This window comes from Gekko japonicus, unplaced genomic scaffold (assembly GCF_001447785.1).
Source record: "Gekko japonicus isolate JY-2015 unplaced genomic scaffold, Gekko_japonicus_V1.1 scaffold5412, whole genome shotgun sequence".
NCBI classification, from domain to species: Eukaryota; Metazoa; Chordata; class Lepidosauria; order Squamata; family Gekkonidae; genus Gekko; species Gekko japonicus.
This window is the reverse complement of record NW_015162124.1, coordinates 35,279-52,956: the sequence shown is the minus strand read 5'-3', so window position 1 is coordinate 52,956 and position 17,678 is coordinate 35,279. Positions and strand designations below refer to the sequence as shown.

The window sequence follows — 17,678 nt, the reverse complement described above, 5'->3', positions numbered from 1 at the left end:
CTGGATTTGGCAACTCTACCCTCCCAGTGGCCTGAGGGGACTTGGCAACCCTAGCTGGCAGTCTCTCTCTGGTCTTCAGTGTGTGTGTGTCGGGCGACCTCATTGGAGCTGGCAATAGCAGGGTCAAAAGTTGGGTTCTCGGCCTACAGGTGGTGGCTGGAGATCTCCTGGAATTACAGCTGACCTCCAGGCAACACAGGTCAGTTCACCTGGACAGAATAGCTGCTTTGGAAGGTGGACTCTGTGGTATCATACTACATTGAGGTCCCTCCCTTCCCCAACCCCTCCCTCCACCCCCCAAACCTCCAGGTATTTCCCAGCCCACCACTGGCAACCTTAGTCAAAAGGCCCTGGAATACAAAATGTAGAGGGTGTGGCATTACTCTGTGAAATTCAAATGTAAGCAAGAAAATCACAGTGATTATCACATATTCTCCCTGGCACAGGGGTCCCCCATGAGCACCTTTCCTGGTGCTTGCCAAGTATTTTTAGAAAGTGGGTGGGGCCTTTGTCGAGCAGGGCTTCTCATTGGCCACTGGGGTTTTGATTGGCTGCACAGATTTTTTGAAAAATTGCTTTGGCAGCAGCTGCCCACAACACAAGGATCTTCACTGTGGTATTGAAGGTAAGCTGCACGTATGCAAGAACAATATGTTCCCTTTAAAAGGCATCCTGTTAAACACAGCTTCTGCCTGGAATACTGAAGAGTTAGTATTAAGAGTTATGCGTGGACCTTACTCCCTGACATTTAGTGCTTAGCTCCACCTCCTGCAACAGCCATCACAGGGTGTTGCCCACCACCACCCTGTGTTAGAGCTGCAAAGGTGCTCGAAACGGTTGAGGAGCCCTGCTCTACCAACATCAGTAAAGTCATCAGCTTTTAAACTGGTCAACCTAGCTGTCCTTGTAAAACCAGTTTACTCATCAGAGGAAGTTATGTAGCTCCATGCCATGAAAAGCTTCAACTGACCATTTCCACACAGAGAACCAGTATGGTGTAGTGGTTAGAAGCGTGGACTCTAATCTGGGAGAACCGGGTTTGATTCCCCACTCCTCCACATACAGCTGCTGGTGTGTCCTTGGGTCAGTCATGAGTTCTTTCAGAGCTGCTCTCTCAAGGGAAATTCTCTCAGAGCTCTCTCAGCCCCACCTACCTCACAGGGTGTCTGTTGTGGGGAGGGGAAGGGAAAGGAGATTGTGAGCCGCTCTGAGACTCCTTTGGGTAGTGAAGGGCGGGGTATAAATCCAATCTCTTCTTCTTCTATCTCAGTTAAAGGGATATAACATTTCCCCCCCTCTGGCCAGCTGGCAACCTTTTAAACCAAGGATAACATATCCACATCACAATGGAAACACCACTGGATTTATTAACAAGCACAGCTGTTGTAGTGAACTGTGGGAGAGAGGACAGTCAGCTGTTGGTAGTTCGCGCATTACTTCTATACCACAGCCTTCCTCTCCAACGTGGCTTAGATAGCTCTCCTCTCTTTAATTTTATTCTGTAGAACAGGTTAGGTCACTCAGCAAGCTTCCATGGTAAAGAATGGATTCAAACCTGGGTCTCCAAGGTCCTAGCCTAATCACTACACCCCAAGTGTCCCCTCCTTACTTATATCCTAAGGACTGGGTCTCAGAGAAACACTGTCTGGATGATGCAGCAACCTTGCTGAAGTTCCATAGGTCTTGCTCTGGATGCAGGGAATCCGATGTAAACTGCTTCCTGTATTGAGCAGGAGGTTGGACAAGATGATCTCTCTGGTGCACCCTTGTAACCCATTAGGAAGAAACCTGAGAATCAAAAACACAGGGATTCCAAGTCTATCTGAAGAACAGAGGAAACAATTGCAGCATTTATTGAGCAAAATGCTGCTATGAATCTACTTGGAAATAAGTCATTTGGCAGGACCTGTCCCTGCGATGTTCCTTTTGTTTTCTGCATGAGTATTTATTTACTTCACTGATACTCAAAGCAGATTACAAAATGTAGAAAGCAATTCAAACAAGCAGCATAAAATATCCAATAAACAATGCACTGGGACTAGGATTATGTAATTGGAAAACAATGCAAACAGAAACTGTTTTAAGGCACAAGATCCCAAAATACAGAAAGGGAATTAGAAGACAATGCAGTAAAAGGAAGGTGGCACATACATTAAGGTTGCCGATAGACTACAACCCTCTTCCCTTTCAAAAGCAACTCCCTCAGTCATTCCATTGTTCTTCAGTTTTTATTTCCTTATAAAAATGTCCTCCGGAATACTTCTATGTTTCACATTCTGTGAGAAGTGTGGGAACCTTCCTGACCTCCTCAGGAAGTTCCAGAAGCTGGAAGCTAGCACAGAGAATGTGTCTCAGTGAGTGGTTGCAGGGTGGCACCTCAGAAGACTTTGCTCAAGCGAGTGAAGCTGTCATGGCAAGGCATAGCAGGAGGGAGGCCCTGTAGGTATTTGGCTTCAAGGCCATGGAGGGCTTTGTAGGTGATTACCAGAAACTTCAATTGAACCTAGTAACTGATCAGCAGCCAATGGAGTGCCTGCAGAATGGGTGTGGCATGCATACTTCACCTAGCTCTAGAGAGAAACTGAGTTGTGATGTTCTGTACCAGTTGAAATTTCTGAGTTGTCTTCAACGGCAGACCCATGCAGAGCACATTATGTAGTCCAGCCTTGAGGCTAGCAATGCTGAAGAATCCCCCCCATTCCACTCCCTGCTTGTCCCTATTCCAAATTGCTTTCTTTTTCAAAAGAAGCTATTCGTATTTTTGATACATAGTTTTGGTGATGTTGAAAATAGTTTTTAATTTTTTCCCAAATAACTGTTTTTTATTGGAGAGGTAGAATACCATCTTGGGTTCTTGACCTTAACCCCAGATTAGGTGGGTGAAAAAGGAGAGATGGCTTCAGTTGTCATTGTGCACATGCTCAGAGCATTCCCTTTTTATTATTAGCCTGCCTGAGGTCTGAGATGCTTTTGGGGCCCTGCTTCTGGGTCAGGTGGCCAAAAAGGACAGGGTCTTTTCTGTTGCAGCACCTTGTTTTTCAGTGTCTTCTGCCTAATTTTGCATCTGGTGCTGAACTTTTTAGCGAATAAAACAATTGTTCTCTTCCTAGGGCCTGAATTTACACTGGCCGCTCTGGACTACCTTGGTTGATGCCCCTTTATGTAGTTCTATACTATTATGCACAAATCTGTAGTTTGACGTATGTGTGTTAAGTGCTGTCTGTTTCTGACTTATGGAAACCCTATGAAATCAATGTCCTCCAAAATGTTCTGTTGTCAACAGCAATTCTCAGGTCTTGCAAACCAAGGGCCATGGCTTCCTTTATTGAATCCATCCATCTCATCTTAGGTCTTCCTCCTTTCTTGCTGCCTTCAATTTTTCCTAGCATTATTGTCTTTTCCAGTGAGTCTTGTCTTCTCATGATGTGACCAAAGGATGATAGCCTCAGTTTAGTCCTTTTAGCATCTATGGAGAGTTCAGGCTTGATTTGATCTGTAACCTGCTTATTTGTCTTTTTGGCAGTCCACAGAATCTGTAAAGCTCTCCTCCAACACCACATTTCAAAGGAATCAGTTTTGTTGCTGTCCATTTTCAACTTCCACACCCATACATAGTAATGGAGAATACTATGGTATAAATTATCTTGATTTTGGTTATCAGCGGCATGTCTTATCCTTAAGAATCTTTTCTAACTCCTACATGGCTGCCCTTCCCAGTCTCAATATCTTTCTGATTTGATCCATCACTACTTATGATAAAATGGTTGGTATCCTATGGTGCTGGAGAAGACTCTTGAGAGTCCCTTGGACTGCAAGAAGATCAAATCAGTCAATCCTAAAAGAAATCAACCCTGACTGTTCCCTGGGAGGCCAGATAAGGAAACTGAAGTTCAAATACTTTGGCCACCAAATGTTTTTTTTACTGTTTCTATTGTATTTTTAAATAGAAGCTACTGCAGATGAATGTTTGGAGAATACATATATAGATGCACTGGGTAAATATGCTCCATGCCCTCTGACTGAATTATTGCATTCTTTAGGAATCTTATAGTGCAATAGAACAAAGTTTGAGTTCAGTGGCACTTTTAAGATGAACAAAGTTTTATTCTGGGTATAAGCTTTTGTGTGCACGCACACTTCTTCAGATACTCAAACTTTGTTCTGCTGGTTCAGACCAACACGGCTACCCACCTGCATCTATTATTATTATTTATTAAATTTATGAATCGCCCAATCCCACAAGTGGGCTCTGGATGATTTACAACCTCAAAAGTGATTAAAATATAATGGACATAACTTTATCACAATGCACTAATAAATCAACCAGTCCAGATGGCAATAAGACCTCTTTTGCCAACTACAGTGCTGTCTGCGCAGCAGGGCAGGGAAGGGGATGCGGGGGCCATGGGAAGAAAGAGGAGGGTGCAGTCTTAACCATCGCTACCCTCAATCAAAAGCCTGGTGGAACATCTCTGCCTTACAGACCGTGTGGAATTGCATATGGTCCCGCAGGGCCCTGATGTTGTTCGGCAGAGAATTCCACCAGGTTGGGGCCAGGACCGAAAAGGCCCTGGCCCTAGTCGAGGACAGCCAGACCTCCCTTAGGCCAGAGATCACCAGCAAGTTGTTATCAGCTGATCTCAGCATTCTTCTGGGGACATATTGAAGCAGGCAGTCCTGAATGTACATGGGTCCCTGACCGCTCAAGGCCTTAAAAGTCAACACTAATACCTTGAACCTGACTCAGTATTCCACCAGCCACCCATGTAGCTGGCACAGCACAGGATGTATATGTGCTGTCCATGGCACTCCCGCCAGGACTCAGGCTGCCGCATGCTGGGCCTTGTTGGAGCTTCTGGGTCAGTCTAAAGGGCAGGCCAGCATAGCGCGAGTTACAGTAGTCCAGTCTGGTGGTGACTGTTGCCAGGTCAGGGCACGACGGGAAAGGGGCCAACAGCCATGCCTGGTGTAGATGGTAAAATGCCAGTCTGTCAGTATTAGTGACCTGTGCCTCCATAGACAGGGAAGCATCAAGGTCACACCCAAGCTCCTGACAGAGTGCAATGGTGTTACTGGCACCCCGTCAATGGCTGGAAGCAGAAACCCCAGTCCCGAAGCCCTCCTCCCCAGCCACAGAACCTCCGTCTTCCCCAGAATCAGTCTCAGCCTGCTCTTCCGTAACCATCCCGCCACAGCCTCCAAACCCTCAGCCAGATGTTGCGGCGTGGTATCCGGGTGGCTGTCCAAGAGCAGATATGGCTGGGTGTCATCTGCATATTGATGACACCCAAGTCCGAAACTCGGAGCCAGCTGGGCGAGGGGGCACATAAACAAAATCGGAGCGAGGATTGCCCAGAGGAACTCCACATAACAGTAGGAACCTAGAGGACGTCTCTCCCCCCACGCAACCTTCTGTCCCCGACTACGGAGAAATGAGGAAAACCACTGCAGGGCTATCCCACGAATCCCCACTTGGGCGCAATGTTTTTGAAACACTATTCTCAGTTTGGTATGAGGAATTAACCATTGCACAGAATACTTGGGGGGGGGGGGGAATCACCAAATCCACGGAATACCATTTAGTAGGACCAAAATGCGCACGCGCGCGGCAACGCACTACCTTCCATTTATTCTGACTGGTCCCAATGAATGATAACGTGTTGGCTTTTGCCTAATTGCCTAAAGTCATCTGGTGGTTAAGACGCTGAACTGCAGGCTGTGGAAGGTCAGTAGTTCAGCAGTTCGCGACCCGAGTGTGCCGCATGACGGAGTGAGCTCCCGTCTCTAGTTCCAGCTCCTGCCAACCTAGCAGTTCGAAAGCAAGACATTGCAAGTAGATAAATAGGTACCACTTCGGTGGAAAGGTAGCGTTCCGTGCACCTTGGTGTTTAGTCATGCTGGCCACATGACCACGGAAACGTCTTCGGACAGCGCTGGCTCTTCGGCTTTGAAACGGAGATGAGCACCGCAACCCTAGAGTCGGATTCGACTGGCTTTCGAGCAAGGGAACCTTTACCTTTAATATATACGAATGTGGGTGTAAATAAGAAGAAAAATGTTTTATGGACCACACAGCTGTGTGTTGCGCATTCTGCATACCGAGAATGACGCCCGAAGTAAATTCCATAAGGGGATGTTACACAAAAAGCAAGTGACGAAGCGCTCCAGAATTCTCAGTCACCCGATCAGCGGGACGAAGCTCTCTCTGCGTTTGTTTCGGGAAACGCCGCTTTCGGTCATGACATCACGCGCCCGTACGCGCCGATTGGCCAACTCTCCTCCAGGCGCGCCTCATCCCCTCCCTCGAATGGAAGACCATAGAGTCGGCCCGGGCAGCTTCCAGAGCGTCGCAGACGACACTCCGGAAGAGAGTCCCTGTCCACCTAGAGATAGCGCTCTATGGTGCGCGGGTGGTGGGGGGGATGGATTTACGTTAAGACCGGGAGGGAGGAGAAGCGGCAAGATGGCGGGAGCGGAGTGAGTGGCTTCTCTTCAGGGCTTCCTTATGGGAGGGCGCGCGTATGTGGCCGTATTCTTGACAGGGCTTCAAGGAGAGACGCAGGGCAGGAAGGTGCCTTGCGGGCAGTACAATAGGCGCAGATAATACCAGCGTGGGTGGGAAGGGCAGGTAAAGAGCGCCTTGCCCGAGGGTTGTGACGTGGATTTAGACAAGGCAGGTCATACTGTCTGGCAGGTGCCCTAATCCTGGGCTTATGTCACCAGAGTAGTATCTCGTGAAATAGTAGTAACGATAATATTTAATATTTGTCTACTTCTTGCAGTGCTCAAAAAGCATCACAGTCATTATCACACCATTCCTCACAACAGCCCCGTCAGGTAAACCAATATGGTTATCCTCACATGATAGAAGTGGGACTAGGGCAAGCTCCACCCCCTTCAGCGTGAAGGTGAGATTTGAACTGGTAGCCAGATTGCAGTAGAGGTGAGATTTGAACTGTTGAGCTCCCAGTTTGCAGTTCTGCTCCTTAGCTGCCACAGTACACCAGCTCCTGTATTAGTTTGGTGATAGCTTCTTGGGCCCCCCAGGGCCCAGCATTAGATACTGTTTTCCATGCTGCTGCAGGGTACTCTATACTGAAACATGAACTAATAATTAAAAAGTGGCTCTAAACATGTGTGGAGTGCTTTTCCCATGCTTTCGAGGGTATGTTCATGCACATGAGGTTCATGTTGGGTTTTACATGTCTATGTAGTGCAAATATTAAATTCACCTTCAACAGACTGCTACACGATGCTTAACATTTTACTTGGTGCATTATCTCCTATGTTAACAATATCCATGTATACATTCAAATACTGTAAGAAAGTCACATAGTTGCTGCCTGTGTTGTGTGAGAGCACTCTTAAATTCCCACAGACCGCTGACAGCCTCCTGATCACAAGGTCCGATTCCAGCAGAGGAGATGTCATATAGGAGTTCAACAGATTCAAGCCAATGTTTCTTCTGACTTTTTCTTCCTAAGAAATTTATCTAGACTGCATTCCCATGGTATCTTCAGGAGAGATAAAGAAAATACTGACCTCTGCTGTTTCTATGGTTGGTTGAAGATGCTATTTGATGGGCCAGGTAGAGTAACAAGATGAGAAGAACAGAAAATCTCCACCAGTTTCATAGCTAGCACTTGTGTGCTACCTTCAGCTGCTAAAACATTTCTGGCAGATGAAGCAGTTGTATATGTGAGAATACCTAGATGGTTTGGAGAGAAATGTGGCTCAGGTACGCTCAAGGTTGCAGGCCTATCACCTGTACTCCCTTTCCTTGACAAGGTTGCAATATTTTTAGATTTTGGAGTTGTTTGCATTGGGTACAATCAATTACACCCCCTTCCTGCAGAAAGAGAAGTGCTTCTCCAATGTCTTAGTTGAGAAGGAGTGGATGGTTTGCCTCATGCTCCTTTCCAGCCTCAGTTAAGCCTCTGCAGTTGGTTTGGGGGTCTCTTAGACTGGAAGGAAGATGTTATCTGTCTGATTCGTCTGTGTTTACGCAAAACATCTCCTCAAATGAATGGGGGATATTAAGTAATTTGGGGAAGGCTTTGTTTGGTGGTGCTGGTGGCTGACCTAAATGCCCTTCCTGTGATTTTTTAAAAAATGGCATTGTGGATCAGGTCAGAGACTGATCTAGCCTAGCCTTTAGTGTTTGAGTGCAACAATTAGGATGCCCTGAGATTTGGGAAGCTGAAGCAGGCCATGACAGAGCCAGCTATTTGGTATTGTTTGTCCTCAGAATACAGTTGTTCTGAATATTCCCTGTGAACATGGAGATACCATTCTTATCTGTTCTGCATAATAACTTCCCACAGGCATATCCTCTGTTTCTTGGAGTCTGTCCAGTATCACATGACAGGATCCTCTTGTGGTCATGTAGGACTATTTTGTTCCTTATCAAAGTTGCATATGTTTCTGTTTGTTTCTGCCACTCCTGAGAAGATATTCCTGTTTGGCTGCCTGCAGTGAATGCACAGCTACCACACTGTAGCATCACATGACTCTGCATCTTGGGGGTAATAAAACATTGTCTTAAAGGACTCACTGCCCCATATCAAAAACTGCAGCATTGCCGCTCACTTGTCTCAGCTACTTCATTGCATATCGTGAGGTTTCTAGCAATGCTCCCTCTAAGCTGTGGAGTCTTGTGAGCAAAAATTCTACTTTGTGAGCTACTGGCATTAAAGTTGTGAGCAAGCCATTTGGCTACTGCATAAATTAGTTTGCTCTGGAGTCGTCCTTCCTGAGCTAAGACAAAAATGTGTGAGCCAGGGGCTAAAGAACTGTGAACTAGCTCACACTAACTCAGCTTAGAGGGAACACTGGTTTCTAGTATTGTCTCCGGTTCCAGCTTTGGGCTGTGTGGAAAAACCCTGAGAAACCTTTTGTATTTCCCTGCACTGTTTGGGGAAGCTTGATCCTGAGTTGGTAGTGAAGTGGAATGACCTTCTGTAGCGGAGGGCAGTGCAAACAAATGCAACAAACGTTCAGCCATGGCTTCCCATAGCGTCACTGTTCCATTATCACCATGCCGGTGGAATGATGGAGCCTTACTCACACAATTATCTCTCTCTGCTTTCTGCTCCAAATATGTAACTCAGCATGTTGGCACGGGTGGGGATTTCTACATCAGACATGGAGAACCTACAGCCCAGACAACCTCCGCTATAGATTTATGCACTGTGCCCTTATTCCAACTTGTTTTGGTTGACACTGTGCTGGAGTTGTTGCCGCAGACTCAACATATGATGCTTCTGGAGCCGAACTTTTCCTTAAACCACTGTATCTTTATGGAAATAGAAAATCACAAGCTTCCAAGAGAGAAAGTAGTGAGTAATGGGACTGGATGAAAGAGTAACCAGGGCAGGGCTTGGTATATGTACCAAACCATATAGAGAGTAGTACGTTAACAAGATGTGTCCTTTTGTCATATTCATTGTGTACCAAGGGTTACACAGATGAAAGTTCCAGCGAAAGTTCAAGAACCAATCACTTCCAGATTGGACTATTGTAGATCTCTCTACACAGGGCTGCCCTTGATTCTGCTCTGGAAGCTGCAGCTGGTGCAGAATGCAGCATCATGGGTGTTGACTTCATCACTCTGTGTGGACACAGATCCTCCCGGTGCTGGCTGCCTGTTGCGTACCAGATCCATTTCAAGGTGTTGGTGCTCACCTTTAAAGCCCTATACGGCCAGGGGCCTGCATATCTGCAAGACCGCCTCTCCCTCCATGAGCCCTGAAGGACTTTACAGTCTACCAGCCAACATCTTCTGGTGGTCCCCCAGCCCCAGGGACATCTGTCTTTTTCAGTCCTGGCCCCTACCTGGTGGAATGAACTCCCATATGAGAGCAGGGCCCTGTGGGACCTTTTACAGTTCCACAGGGCCTGCAAGACGGAACTCTTCCACCAGGCTTTTAGTTAGGACGGTGGGTCTCCCCCCCTCTTTTGGCCTCCCCTTAGTGGGTCAGATCTGTATCATAATCTAAAGACCCAAACTCTAAATAGACTGCATCTGTGAGGCTTAGACCATGATTTGTACCATAGGAATGTTGTTGTATTTTATTGTGGTTTTTAATTGTTTTTAATTCTGTGTATATTGCATATTGGTTACTGTGTCTGATGGAACCCGCCCTGAGCCTGCTATGCAGGGAGGGCGAGATACAAATCCAATAAAATAAATAAAGGCCCCGGTCACACGGAGCATTTGCCCCTCTGAAGGCACGGGAGTCCCGCGGAGTATCCGGGCGTGATCACACGGGAACATCTGGGAGGCGTAGCACTCCCGTGGCAAACCCATGGCAAGCTGCCGAAGCAGCGCAGTGAAAAACTAGCACACCGCATGTGCTAGCAAACGCTTTGCCACGGGCCGCCTATGGAAGCCTCCCAGTGTGATCGTGCCGGCGCGCGGCTAACTCCCCCGTCCTCTTTGCTGCAGGGAAGCCGCCGTCACGTCTGATTGCATAATAGCGCATCAGAATGCGACGGCGCAAATAGCTGCGCTCCCCCCCCCCGCATTTTCCGGCACGTCTGGCCGGGGCCAAAATAAACCAAAAGGGCCACGTGACTATCGTATGTCATGTGCACTGCCCCACCAAACACACATGTTCAAACAATACAAGATGTAGCTCTTAATATTGCATGTAATGATAACTTTTAAAATTACCAGAATACCTGTGTCACACATACCATTGATTCTCCCCACTGCTGCTGAACCTTAGCCATCCGTTGTGTATCTGGAATAAGAGGAAGGACTTCCCTGGTTGCTTCATTCCTCAGCATGAGACACAGCAAGTCAAGTGCGAGCAAGATTGCCAAGGTGCCTGGAGGATACCCAGCTGCCTGTGGACAAGGTGGAGTAAAAACCACCACCACCACCACCCTCCACTCTTTTCCTGGATGGTTGCTGTGGTGGTTTTACTCCCTCTTCTCTGTAGTCAGCTCGCTCTCCTCCTGGCAGTTGCCCTGGTGCTGAGATGGGAGCACAGAGACTGCAAAGAAACGGGGTGGGGGTGGAAAGGAGAGGCCCTAGACTTCTGTTCCCACATCTCCGGGAGGCTCACAACTTACCCAACCCCCAGTTCCTTTAGCCGCACCTGTTTTTGTGGCGGGACCCATCTGCCAACCCGAAGCCCTACCCAGCAATGACGTTGCTCACTCTCCCGGAACATGAGGCTGATGCCACTTTGGGGAGGAGCTGCAGATAGCATGTTGCAGAGCCACAGAGCATCACTGCCTTAAGAGAAGACAGCAGGTTGGTGCCGTGCTGTATAGAGCAGTAGTGACCCTCTGCCACAGTATGGGTATGGATCCTTTGGACGTGTATGCTTACATCTCAACCGGTAGATAACCGTTGCTATTTGTACTCCTGGCTTCCTCCTGAAAGCGTCAACCCTCTAATAACCTCTGGTCATTCAGGACCACCTCTCTTCCTCTGCAGTTTCTTTGTCTCTGCTTATCTGTGGCTCTGTAGAGCTCCTGAAGCCTGTGTGATTTGGCACGGGTTAGGAGCCCCTGGAAAGCCAACCTCTGCTCTTCCTCACTCCGTCCACGTACAGTTCCAGTGTACAGTTTACTACAGGCCCGGCTATTTTCCTGACTTTGGAGTAATAGTATTTGGCCTGTAATTAGGGCCTCCTGCCTTAAGACATGTTGCATGTTAGCCTGTTTTTCAAACAGTATCCTTTTACCTTCTGTCTCACAAGGGGTTTTTTTTGGGGGGGGGCGGCATCTAAGGTTTTGTTTTTGTTGGTGGTACAGTTTTTTGGTTAGTCTGACCTTGCTACCCACCTCACAGGGTGTCTGTTGTGGGGAGGGGAAGGGAAAGGAGTTTGTAAGCCGCTCTGAGACACCTTTGGGTAGTGAAGGGCGGGGTATAAATCCAATCTCTCCTTCTTCTTCTTCTTCTTCTAATAGTATTTGGCCTGTAATTAGGGCCTCCTGCCTTAAAAAATGTTGCATGTTAGCCTGTTTTTCAAACAGTATTCTTTTACCTTCTGTCTCACAAGGTTTTGGTGGGGGGGCGTCACCTAAGGTTTTGTTTTTGTTGGTAGTCCAGTTTTTGGTTAGTCTGACCTTGCTTTATTTATGCTCTTGCAGGTTCTCAAATGCTACCCATGAAGCATTCAACGTCACACTTCACACCACGCTGGCCCTCACCACTAAGCTGGTGCTGCCAACGCCCGCCAAGCCAATCCTGCCGGTTGAAACTGGGGCCCAAGCGCAACAGGAGGAACAGTCAAGTGGCATGACAATATTCTTTAGTCTTCTTGTTTTAGGTGAATCTGCATTCTACACTTTCCTTCCATTTATTTTTGAGTCTGTTCTGGAGTTAATGCAGGCAGACAGATGGGGGGGAAATGGAACCCACGAAGCAGCATGTTAATTAGGGTGATGTGTCTCTTTCAAAGGCTAATATTCATGGTGCTGTTGATGAATTTTGAGAAAGGGATGCAATTGCAGGGCTGGATAAAGACTAAGCTGGGAATTTCCACCAGTTCCCCTTTTCCACTGCAGACGCCTGTCGTGTCGCTAATCAGGCAGTCCCATCCCCCCCAGGAGGAGCATTCCATGGTGGTCGGTAGTCTGTGCAGTGGGAGGGGGTGGCGGCAAGAAAGTTCGCTGATAGAAAGTTTAGTGTGGACCAGTGCTCCCTCTAAGCTGTGGAGTCTTGTGAGCAAAAATTCCACTTTGTGAGCTACTGGCGTTAAAGTTGTGAGCCAGCGATTTGGATGCTGCATAAGTTAGTTTGCTCAGGAGCCCTTCCTTCCCGAGCTGAGACAAAAATGTGTGAGCCGGAGGCTTAAAAACTGTGAGCTAGCTCATACTAAGAGGGAACACTGGAACCAACCGAGCTAATGCTTTGAGAAAGTTTTGCAGCTATGGGAATTTGGGGGAAATACAGAGGGATGCCTTAACTAGCTGCGTTCAGAGATTAATAATAAAGTGCCATCAAGTCACAGGCAACTTATGGTGACCCCATCAGTTTTTAAGGCAGGAGATGGACAGAGGTGGTTTGCCATTGCCTGCCTCTGTGTAGCAACCCTGGTATTCCTTGGTGGTGTCTCCTCCAAATACTAACCATGGCTCATCCTGCTTAGCTTGCAAGTGCTGACGAGCTTGGGCTTGTCTGGACTGCTCAAACTGCTGCTCCTTTCAAAGCTAGATTGTATTTCTTTTCAGATCGACACCCCTGCCGCCATACAATGTGTGCAGCAAATTTAAATGGGGGAGGGCCAGACAGAAAATGCCTGGGGACACCCTTATATTCACCCTTCCGAAACACCTTTGGTTTTTGGTGGTGAGGTGGCCAGACAAAAGTATGCCCAGGGGTTGTTTTCTAAAAATGGACCTTGCTGACCAGCTTTAATATGCAGTGCTTCCAAATGTTGCCGGCCAAAATAATTTCACTACCACTGTTTCTAGTTACTGCCTCTCCCACCTGGGCCCTGAGCACCCCCAGCACCTTCGGATTCCTTACCCTTTCAGAATCTTGCCAAATGCCTGGCTCTTTGGCAGCCAAGTCTCCATTTCCTGAGTTCATAGGCCACCACCAGTACCCATTTAAAGTAAAAGGAGGAGAGGCTGGGGCTTGTGCATTACGGTATCAGCCATTGGTGGATTATGCCTTGTCTTGATAAATGGACTATGCTTTCTCTGGTGACAGTAGAGCAAAAGGTTCAATTCCTCTTAGAGATTCTGACTCCAAACGTGCTTATTTCATTGCTCAGTTTCTAGAGGCTGCAGAGAAGTGTGAAGGGAGGTGTTTTTAGACATGGGTTTTGTTTATGTTTCCCTTTCGGTTTTACTGTTCAAGACCTAGGTCTAAGAACAGGGGAAGAAAATTTGGTTTGGATCCTGTTAACAAATCACACCCAAAGAGTGCTTGTTAATGGTTCCTCATCCTCTTGGAAAGGAGTGACAAGTGGAGTGCCTCAGGTATCTGTCATGGGACCTGTTTTTGTTCAATATCTTTATAAATGATTTGGGTGAAGTAATAGAGGGAATGCTTATTAAATTTGCAGATGATACTAAATTGGGAGGGGTAGCGAATATGGTAGAAGACAGAGTCAAGATACAGGATGATGTTGTCAGGCTGGAAAACTGGGCTAAAACAAAGAAAATGAAATTCAGTGGGGATAAATGTAAAGTTCTGCATATAGGTAGGAAAAATCAAATGCATAATTTGGGGAGACTTGTCTTGGCAGTAGTATGTGCGAAAAGGATCTAGGTGTCTTAGTAGACTGTACACTAAACGTGAGTCAGCAGTGTGATACGATAGCTAAAAAGGTCAATGCGATTTTCGCCTGTATCAACAGAAGTATAGTGTCCAGATCACGCAAAGTGATGGTATTGCTCTGCTCTGCTTAGACCTCACCTAGAGTATTGTGTTCCGTTTTGGGCACCACAATTTAAGAAGGATATAGACAAGGTGGAACATGTCCAGAGGAGGGCAATGAAGATGGTGACCTTCTTGAACCATTGCATCATAATATAGCCTTATTGCTTTTATAAAAATACCCTCCTGAATAATTCTACATAGTTTGTAGAATGCTGGAAGTGGAGGGGGGCCCTTCTTGACCTTCTAGGCATGCCAGTACACAAGGAGGTAGCCACAACAGATAAAGCCTGTCTTATTTTTTTTACTGGTGCATAAGGAATTACATAGATTAGACGTTTTGTTACTGTAGCTGGCTGTGTTTCCCCAGTGCAGTCAGTGGCAAACTTCTGCTTTCCTGATCAACAGAACATAAGAACATAAGAGACGCCAATATTGGATCAGGCCAAAGGCCCATCCAGTCCAACACTCTGTGTCACACAGTGGCCAGAAATACCAGGTGCCATCAGGAGGTCCAGCAGTGGGGCCAGAACATTAGAAGCTCTCCCACTGTTAGAAGCCCTCCCACTGTTGACCCCCCCAAGCACCAAGAAGACAGAGCATCACTTGCCCCAGAGCCCCTATCCTATACCTTGTGGCTAATAGCCACTGATGGACCTCTGCTATAGTCTGCTCTGGTTAGACCTCACTGTGTTCAGTTCTGGGCACTGCAGTTTAAGACGCGTGTTGACAAACTGGAATGAGGCCAGAGGAGGGCAACGAAGATGGTGAGGGGTCTGGAGACCAAGTCCTATGAGGAAAGGTTGAAGGAGCTGGGTGTGTTTAGCTTGGAGAGGAGATGACTGAGAGGTAATATAGCCGTCTTCAAGTCTTTGAAGGGCTGTCATATAGAGAGCGGAGTTGTTTTCTGTTGCCCCAGAAGGTCGGATCAGAACCAACAGGTTGAAATTAAATCAGAAGAGTCTTCGACTAAACATTAGGAAGAACTTCTTGACAGCTAGAGTGATTCTTCAGTGGAACAGGCTTCCTAGGGAGGTGGTGGGCTCTCTTTGGAGGTTTTTAAGCAGAGGCTAGATGGCTGTCTGACAGCAATACTGATTCTGTGAATTTAGGCAGATCATGAGAGGGAGTGCAAGCAGGGAAGAGCCCATGCTCGGCTTTCTTGGCCCTTATATGCCCAGGGAAATGATTTGGGGTCAGGAAGAATTTTCCACCAGGCCAGATTGGTCCAGGGATCTTGGAGGATTTTTGCCTTCCTCTGGGTGTAGAGTAGGGGTCACTGGGGGAGTTGGGGGGCAAGTAGTTGTGAATTTCCTGCATTGTGCAGGGGATTGGACTAGATGACCCTTGAGGTTCCTTCCAGCTCTGTGTTTCTATGTGGTTAACATGGCTGCTCATATGGTGGCACTTTCTGATATAAAAGAATACTGTTAACTTGCTGCTTCCCAGAAATATGTACTCTCCTCTGTTGATGGTGTGTGGTGATGACACAGCTGTCTAGCCTGTAGGGTGAGAGTTGCCTGTGAAAACCCTTGTGGATGAGTGAATGCACAGAGCCTAGGCCTCCAGTAGTGTCATTCTATGGGAAGTCTCTACTTAGCTTGCTTTAATCCCTGCAAATCCTCAGGGCCCACCCAGTCTGTAGCTGCTTTCACTCGCCGCTGAGCACTGTCTGCATATGTGAGTACAGGAAAAAGTCCAGGTGTCTCGTCTTGTGGGGTTGGGGTATCTCCATGTCTGCCCTGAGAAGTTCAATTATTTATGTAAGTCTGCCTCTCTTGCCACAACTCAAATAGAATTACACAATTAATGCAATAAAACAGCATAATACATACAATAAGCAGTGCCATAAAACTGAATTACAGAAATTAGAGACCAGTGGGTTAAAAACAGATAACATAAAACTGCACGAAGGCGGTAATACAACGTGCAACAATAAAGGAATAAACTGGATTGTAAAATTAGAGAACAGTGCAATAAAACAGCAGAATATACACAGTGAGAACTGCAATAACAGGCATCAACTGCAACCCTGTCCCCTTTTATAAAAAAAATATCCCCATGAACAATACCATTGTATACAGTCTGCGGAATGAGAGAGACATGGGAGGTTTCCTGACATCCTCCATCAGGCCATTCTGCCAGGCAGGAGCCACAGCAAAGATGGCTTTGGTACACGCTGCTGTCGGTCTCACCCATTTGCTGGGCCACATCTTCAGAAGGCTTTGCTCAGAGGAGCAAAGCTGCTGAAACTGAGTGTAAGGAATGATACTTGTGATGTTTCCGCTATGATTCCAGCCAGTGTCAGTTCTGTCATGCTGCCTGTAGTAGTTTGCTTGGGCCCAGTTGCCCCTATGTGTATTCAGGCTTTGATGTCTCACCATGTGATGGAAGACATGAAATACTTATGAGTGTTGGTTTAGGTGGGGATTGCTTGCCCTATATTTGCATTTTGCAGGCATTCGTTTATTTATATCCCTCTTTTCTCCCCATTTCAGACTCATAGAATCATAGAGTTGGAAGGGGCCATACAGACCATCTAGTCCAACCCCCTTGCCCAATGCAGGACCAGCCTAAAGCATCTCTGACAAATATTTGTCCAGCCTCTTCTTGAAAGCTGTCAGTGAAGGGGAGCTAACCACTCAAAGCAGCTTTTAGAATATTGTCATTCCCTCCTCCCGTTTTCCCACAACAAGAGCCCTGTTTGTGATGCGATTTCCCCTGGCAAAAGTAGGGATTTGAACCTGGGTCCCCCAGACTCCTAGTCTGCCACTCTATGTGTTACACCATACTTGCTCTGGGGAGGTGATTTTGGGAAGCATCCTTCCACCATACATGTAGGTCAAAGACGTCTCAACAGGCTGATGTCCTGTTGACGGTGCTGGCCCTTTGGATACCTTAAATAAGAACTGGCCAGATATGCACGAAGGTTCTCCAGTTTAGCTTCTGCAGCCCTCTGAGTGAATGTCTCTGTGGCAGAATGCCTTGGCTTGTTTTGCACTAAGATAATAATCTTTGTAAGTCTGGTGAGGGTGATATGATGTCAAAGGGCCATTAATCAAAGCAAAAGAAAACTAGGAGTTCCTTTTGTGTGAGTGTGTGTGAGAGAGAGAGAAGAGAGAGAGAAGCCAATTTTCCTTCTTTTGTCTTCACAGGAAATGGGACGCTTGTCTTGTGTCCAGGGCCAACTTTTAGTAAACCTGACAAAGAAAGATCAAAGCCAAAGAGTTGAGCAGGAAAAACAATGAAAAGGGAAAACCCAAACGCTTAAGTTGAAACATGTCACAAAGAACTTAAAAGTCTTACTCCGGAGGCTGGGCCTTCTTTCCCT

General features: G+C 46.9%; 1 protein-coding gene across 1 annotated transcript in view; it reads left to right on the top strand.

Annotated features, from left to right (window-relative positions):
* Positions 1-6,413: 6,413 nt before the first annotated feature.
* Positions 6,414-17,678, top strand: part of LOC107105673 (sodium/hydrogen exchanger 8-like) — a gene marked incomplete at its 3' end in the record, with an annotated part of 44,848 nt that continues 33,583 nt past the window's right edge. The window contains exons 1-2 of the mRNA XM_015405670.1: positions 6,414-6,477; positions 12,109-12,287. Coding sequence (XP_015261156.1) covers positions 6,464-6,477; positions 12,109-12,287 — 193 coding nt within the window. The remainder of the gene's footprint in view (positions 6,478-12,108; positions 12,288-17,678) is intronic.